Source organism: Engraulis encrasicolus, chromosome 16 (genome assembly GCF_034702125.1).
Source record: "Engraulis encrasicolus isolate BLACKSEA-1 chromosome 16, IST_EnEncr_1.0, whole genome shotgun sequence".
Lineage (NCBI taxonomy): Eukaryota > Metazoa > Chordata > Actinopteri > Clupeiformes > Engraulidae > Engraulis > Engraulis encrasicolus.
In genome coordinates, this window is record NC_085872.1 from 7,113,507 (window position 1) to 7,120,483 (window position 6,977).

The following is a 6,977-nucleotide window of genomic DNA, read 5'->3' on the forward strand; positions in this document are numbered from 1 at the left end:
GCTAGCCTACTGTAGCCTACTTTGGTCACAATATTGGTTACTTAGTTGGTCCACATATTCATAAAAAGATCTAATTTGGCAAAAGGCAGCACAGGTTCAATTTGATCTTGCAGTAGGCCCTACCTAGGCTACTCTTGCCACCTAGGCCTAGGGATCAGTTTATCAAGGTGGAAATCAAGTTAAACAAATAGCAGTCTGGGCTTTCCTTCTAATCATGTGACCTTTTGACTCTGTCAGCTAATAGGACGCTTTTGATGATGATGAGAGCATGGACATATCAACAATCATAGTAGGCCTACATGTCAAAACAAATAGATGGCATGGATCAAAGGGCCTACGTTGTTTTGGTTTGAGGTTGATTCTTTTCCCGCGAGATCTGGGAAGTCTTCGCACCCCCTGACCGCGGTATACACACAGCACCAGTCAGCTGCAACAGCACCTCCAGACCACCACGACTCGCGTGCAAGAAAATTCAGCCCACCTAGAAGTTTTAGACATTTGTCAAAATGTCTGAATCTGTGTCCGACTTTCAGGCACAGGTTGCTTCTCTGATGGACGTTTTGTTGAAGACGGCAGTTAAGGAAATAACAAAACTTTTTGAAGAACGCTACAATGCAGGGAGATGCATCGCACAGACCGAAACTAAAACAGTGGAAAAGCCCAGAGAGATTTCACTGTCTGCTGTGCGAGCTCATTTGGAAAGTTCACTAAAATCTTCTCGCGGTAAAACGCTATGTAGTATCGGTGTGCAAGTGGGAAAAGAATGGACGCCAGTGCAGACAGAGGGTATGTGTTGTGTTGATTTTACGGTTTGTTTATAGCTGTTAGCCATGCTACCAACTTGTGCTAGCGCTACTCGAAACTGCATGGCGTCGCTTGGCTGGCATTGGCTAGCCGCCCACCAGGCTATCCTAACTTGATTTTCATATTCTCAACATTATGCACAAACACAATAACACGTTGTTAGAATGGCATACTGCAATCTGCAATGTTGATGTGCTAGCATGAAGGTCGCGCAGCAATACGTCATATTAAGTAACCATTGCCCACGAGCTGCAAATTCATGCAGGCGTGCTTGTTGTGCAGCGTGCTCAGGTGGTAGATACAACATTGTAGCTATGTAATAGCTGTGGAAGAGCACCGAAACATGTAACAATCTATCCAAGTTGTTTTTTCCAGAGATTCTTATGAATCAGATGGGTTAAGGAACTCCAGGAACAATTTATATACTTTGTATACACAGCAGACACGATTGTTGTCCCTTTAATAATTAGGCTACTGTTTTTAGAATGTGTTGCACTGTTGGTGGACTGGCATTAAAACTTCAGGGAAAGTCTATGTTTTTGTTCGAAGTATCCTCGTGTGGGGCAGGGGGGACCATAGCTAAACTTGTTTTCCCCCTCTTTTCAATTTGCAACAAATTTTGTTGTTGAATGTCCCCACAGCTCCACCCCTCCTGCTGCCCTGCCCCCTTCCTCGGCCGCGGGGCAGCTCACTTCAGGGGGCCCCACAAGAAGATGCCACAGCCTCTCCAGAGGAAATGGAGGGGTTGAGCACCTCAGGCTCAAACCACGGCCGCAAGGAGGAAGCCCTGGGATCCGTGGACCTGCACTGTACCGTTGACCTGCCTTGCACAGCACTGAAAGATAGGGTTAGCATGACACCACAGATTTACTCTTTGATGTATTGCCTTGATATATGCATTGAACCGTCCAGTCCTATTATGACCCATGCAAAGTCTTTTAAAGGTTACCTCAGGTGTTTAATATCTCTTAACGTCCAATACATTGTAGGCATGATGATTATTTAATTACGTTGATGGAATAAATAATGAAAAGTAAGAGTTGTAAAATGCTTATTTTTATGTCTGGCTTAGGATGGGGACTTTGCTGCTAGCAAGGAGAGCATTGTGTCTGGCAAGCCGCAGCCTGAGCAGTCCAGTGTGGCAGATGGTATGTATTATTTGTATTATTTTCATTTTTTCGAGAAAAGTTTAAAAATGTTTTTAAAAAAAGTTAAATAGTGATAATAATAATAATAAATGGCATTCAAATTGTAGTGTGTGAGCAGGCTTAGGGACAGGATACTGGCCTTCATTTTCAGCCAGCCATTTCAGCTTCCCGTCTACATGTCCAGGAAACAACTATACCTTTTTTGCCGCTCAACAGTAGAACGTTAGCAAACCTCCGTCCCAAAGGTGATCTGATTGTGATAGATGGAGCTAGAGTAGAGTAACTTTATTGATCCCCGCGGGAAATTCAGGTGTCAACTAGCTTACATAAATACACATAATGGCCACAAGGACATTTCAAGACACATGTAACATGGGTAATAGTCAGGGAGGGGAAAATAAAAACTGAAGAAAAAATAAAAAGGCAATTGTGCAAAAACATGAGTTGTGAATTGGCCTAGAGCTGTCAATGTGGCCTAGAGCTTCAAAACTGTCAACCCTAACTTCGCTCTGCATGTCATTGAGGATTCAGTACATCTGCAACGTGTAACTGGAGTAACCCAACTATTGCCCTTATTTTGTCCTGTCATGTTTTGTTATTGCTACCACATGTATCAGTATGCAGATAGCATTTTGGTAGACTCTAGGCAGCGGCAGCAATACCTACAGATAGCCCCCGGGTGTATTATCCAAGTGAGAGGAAGAAAACAGTGCATGACTGGTAAGAAGTTACATTACATTTAGCAGATGTTTTTATTCAAAACGACGCAGTTATTCACACTGTTTTGGTTACATTTCCTGGGAAATGTGGGGTTAGGTGCTTTAGGTGCCTTTTCTTTTAATATATATTCATGTCATGACTCATGACCTATATTTGGCCTTTGTGTAAACATACAAGTATATAGCCTACCTACCGTAGTCAACTACTGATATTCCATTTGCTTTGGGAAATTTCTGTTATTACAGTGAAATTGAAGAATAGCAGAGGGAAAGTGCTCAATGCAGTGCTTTTTATGTTGACAATTTCATGTTGGGAAAAAACTTGAAGATAAGGTAAATCTTGAGGTGTTGGCTTATTGTAGTGCCAAAGTCTGTCTTAATGTTGCCATGATCAACTGCTGAATCATTATATGCTTCAAATATTAAGATGTGGTTGTATTGTCTATTAATTCATTTATTTTCGTTTATTTCAGCGCCTAAAGAGTTTGGCAATGTGTTTAACTACTTGAGAAAGACCTTGGGGTGGTCAGACTCGCAACAGACACCAGACAGCCCAGAGCCGCCCGTACTTGAGAAGGAAGTGCTAGCAGAAACTGACAACAACCCCGCCGCCGCCGCCGTGACCTACGATGACGGCCTGCCAGACACTCCTACCTCGCTCTCCCTCTCTTCGCCCACGTGCACGAGCCAGTCCGACCAAAGCCTCGCCAGCTCCGGCTCCTCGAGCGACCGGGACCCCGATCCCGACCCCGCCACACCTGTGCAGGTGGAGGTGCAGGCCTTGCCCGCCCTGCCGGAGGCCATGCGCTTCCAGCTGGGCGTGGAGCCTCGTGACTGGAAGCTGCTGCAGCCCTGCGCCGTGCAGCTGGTGGACCTGCACCTGCTCACGGGGCCCAGCAGGGGGCACAGCTTCCCGCGCGGCTCCCCGCGGCCCAAGGACCTGCGCCCCCACCAGGGCCTGCACACCGGCCGCCGCCTCTGCTGCTTCTCTGAGTGCGGCGGCGGCGTTTGGCGCGTGGTCGGCTCGGTGAAGGCCAAGGCGAAGACGAAGGCGGCGGGTGGCGGTTCATCGGGGGCGCTGGCCTGCAAACTCTGCGGCAAGACGTTTGCACGTCGCAAGCTGCTGCGGCGGCACGAGCGGTTCCACGTGGGAGAGCAGCCGTACGTGTGCCACCTGTGCCGCAAGAGGTTCACGCTGCGCAAGAGCCTGCGGCGCCACCTGCGCTTCCACACCGGGGAGAAGCCTCACGGGTGTCCACACTGCAGCAAGTGCTTCCGGCTCAAGGACAGCCTCAAGGCACACATGCGCTTCCACACGGGAGAACGACCCTTTGCCTGCACGCTCTGCCCAAAGAGCTTCAGGCTGCAGAAGAACCTGGAGGTCCATACGGCGACTCACTGACATGGCGTGACTTGATGCAGGGATGCCGAAAAGAGGGGGGCGGCAAAAGGGTCACTTGTCCTGGGCCCAGGGTGAATGGGGGCCCAGAAATGGGTCCTCATTACATTGCATGTCTTGGTAGAGGGAAGCCCTTCACCTGACTTTGTCCAGGGCCTGGCCAAAGCTGTCAGTGACCCTGCTAGACGTCACGTAACCTGTGACATACTGACTTGGCACTCACTCACAGAGGGAAGTTTGTTTTGCTGCTGCGTGTGTTCTCCTTTTTGCTTTGTGAGCTACCTACGTTTGTTTCCACTTGATTCGTTCAAAGGCTGGAGGTGACGGCCGTGACTCGGCTCTGGAGACAGACTGGCACGGACACGTCAAGAGTACATCTCACTTCCAGCGTGTAAGCACCGTCGTGGTGTTTTGTTGGTTATCATTTTCCAGACTGGACAGACTCATCTGATGTGTAGACATGACAAACAAGGTTTACTGTTGATCATGGTTGGATGTAAACTACTAAGAGAAGAACTTTTTATCTCCAGATTTTATTTGTTATTGTTGTATTTTGTGTTTTTGAGGAGGTGATCTCAACCTTAGGGGTTTGACAAGGCCACTCAGTCTCTTGGTCATTTAAAGTGATATTAATGTAAAATACATTACAACACAATATGACTGACAGGTGTACAGTCCCCTCCATAAGTCAATAGCAAGCCAAATTTGGTTGCTTGGTTTACCAATACTCAGTTGGATTTGTGTTTTGTTTTCATCCCACTCAACTGTAACTGGTCTTGATATTTGAGACGTCAGAGTTATAATAACTATTAAATGTAGTTTCCTTATACATTTATATGCTAATTTTAACCAAAATATGCTTTGTATGCAGTACCCAGGAAGTTAAACTATTATATACATCAAGAATCATTACTCAATTTTTGACTGGTGAATGTTGTCAACATGAAGAATTTTCATGTGGCTTACACTGGAGTTTATTTGGGCCTGTATTTTTGTTGTTGTTGTTGTTGCTTTTGGATCTTAAAACGTGCACAAATGTAATGTGCTCTTCTATTAGCCTGGTCTTTTTTTTATCAGTTTGCATTCTTTATGATTAAAGATGTCTTTTGTTGACCTTTTAAATGTTTGCATTGTTTCAGTTACCATTGCAAAGGAATAAATTGCTCGATTGCTTAAGAGCTCATAAAACTTTTATATTAAAATATTTATATATAGGCTACATTCATGGGTTTAAAACATTTCTCAATGCAAACACTGAGTGTAAGCTATGGGGAAGTTTGGATACAAAGGCAGAAATAGTTTCCTTTCTTCAATCGTTCTGACTGAATATTCTCCAATATTGAGCCAAGCCAAATGCAGCCAAACCAATACAGTATTTCCATGGTATTAGCTTATTTCCCTTCTTTTTATCATCCTTTGTTCATTACTATTAAAGGAGAAAGCTGGCCAATTTTAACATGCGGTTGTAGGGCTGTTTAATTATGAGAAAAATCAATGTCACGATTATTTCAGTCAATATTGATATCACAATATTTTTAGATGATATTTCTTTTTAAAGACAAATAATAATTGTGCTAAATAACTCACAATCTTCCCGCCCTTCAGCAGTTGGAGTGGAGGGCCATAGAGAAACACACAGTGGTGTTCTGCATGAGTGTTGGGTAGCTAGTCTGCTCTGTGCTCGCAATGGCTCAAGTGGAGGGGAATGCCGTGCACTTAGCGTAACTTTTTGGCAGTGTAGGCAAATGAAAAAAATATTGTTTCAAATCGATATTATAAAATTTGATTTTGTTTGACTGCAATATTGATATCACAATATTAGTTTGATATATTGCACAGCCCTATGCGGTTGTATTGCTTATGCTAGACTAGTGTTTCTAAACAGGGGCACTACAGCCCCCCAGAGGACTTTGGGGAGCCCTAGGGGGTTGTTGAGTGGGGTGAGGCTTAGTTCTCATTGGGGGGCATTAGTCTACTTTATTTTTCAATACAAAGGGGGGCCATTGGTAGGTTTATGAGGAGGTCAAGGGGGCATTTATTAAAAAAAGGTTGAGAACCACTGTGCTAGACCTATTCCAAATACAGCTATCCCAAAAGTTGTCTTCTGATTGCACAAGGTTTGCCAGATTTTGTTTGCGTTAAGGTTGTGATCAAAATTCTTCCCGCAAACATTATAATGACACCAAATGAAAACCGAATGAAAACATGTTATTGTCCCCGTTTAAAGTCATTAAGGTAATGATTAATCATTAATGTCTCGAGCAAGAATGATTGTAATTAATCACTTTTTCAATTTTTCATTTTGGGTTGGGGGTGCTTTAATTTAAAAAAGACTAAGAACACTCCTATAAGGATTACTTGACGTGTGGGTGTGTACAGTGGTAGGGTTATAAAGTTCCAGCTGACTTCATTAGTCTTTGCCCATAAAAATGCTGATTTAACGGATTAATGTATGCATTTTTTTCTATTTGGTGTTATATACAGCATGTCCTCCATACGAAGCAGTTCAATACAGTATGACCTCCTTACGAAGCATCTCACTACCTTCTTGTTGTGTTGGGTTGGGCTGCCTGACCTGTCTGAGTGAAAGAAGGAAATGCTGGTATTCCAGTAAGCCATCTACTGTGTGTCAACAGCGGGGAATACCAGTGACCTGCATGCTGTCTCTGAAATCACAGTTGTAAATCAAGATACTGTGGTATTGCATAATGGGCATGATTGTTCAAATCAGTTGCTTTTATTCTAGTGTTTGCTGATAGGCTTCTACATTTTTTCTACAGTGGGTTTTTGACACGCCACTATAAGGATTGGTCAAAGAAGCATCTTTATGATAATCATATTGTTATAATATTTTATGGTCTCACGGTGTCATGTCCCGCAACATTGACAACGGTTTCTTTCACTTTC

At 44.0% G+C, this 6,977-nt stretch overlaps 1 protein-coding gene across 2 annotated transcripts; it reads left to right on the forward strand.

Annotated features, from left to right (window-relative positions):
- The first annotated feature begins 335 nt into the window (after positions 1-335).
- Positions 336-5,422, forward strand: si:rp71-1g18.1 (uncharacterized protein LOC559922 homolog). 2 transcript variants are annotated; one of them, XM_063218503.1, is made up of 4 exons: positions 336-786; positions 1,446-1,651; positions 1,877-1,952; positions 3,145-5,422. In XM_063218503.1, exons 1-4 carry the CDS (start codon positions 507-509, stop codon positions 4,071-4,073), a joined length of 1,491 nt encoding a protein of 496 aa, XP_063074573.1. In that variant the 5' UTR covers positions 336-506; the 3' UTR covers positions 4,074-5,422. The 2 variants fall into 2 exon arrangements, with proteins under 2 accessions (XP_063074573.1, XP_063074574.1); XM_063218504.1 differs by lacking the exons at positions 336-786; positions 1,446-1,651; positions 1,877-1,952 and adding an exon at positions 2,067-2,672 and having other exon boundaries at positions 3,145-5,421.
- Positions 5,423-6,977: the final 1,555 nt, after the last annotated feature.

Bases quoted from the DNA above. Each gene is read 5' to 3' on its own strand.
- si:rp71-1g18.1 (XM_063218503.1), top strand. From the start codon at position 507: ATGTCTGAATCTGTGTCCGACTTTCAGGCACAGGTTGCTTCTCTGATG. The intron at 787-1,445 runs GTATGTGTTGTG...ATGTCCCCACAG, and splicing joins GACGCCAGTGCAGACAGAGG to CTCCACCCCTCCTGCTGCCC. The intron at 1,953-3,144 runs GTATGTATTATT...CGTTTATTTCAG, and splicing joins GCAGTCCAGTGTGGCAGATG to CGCCTAAAGAGTTTGGCAAT.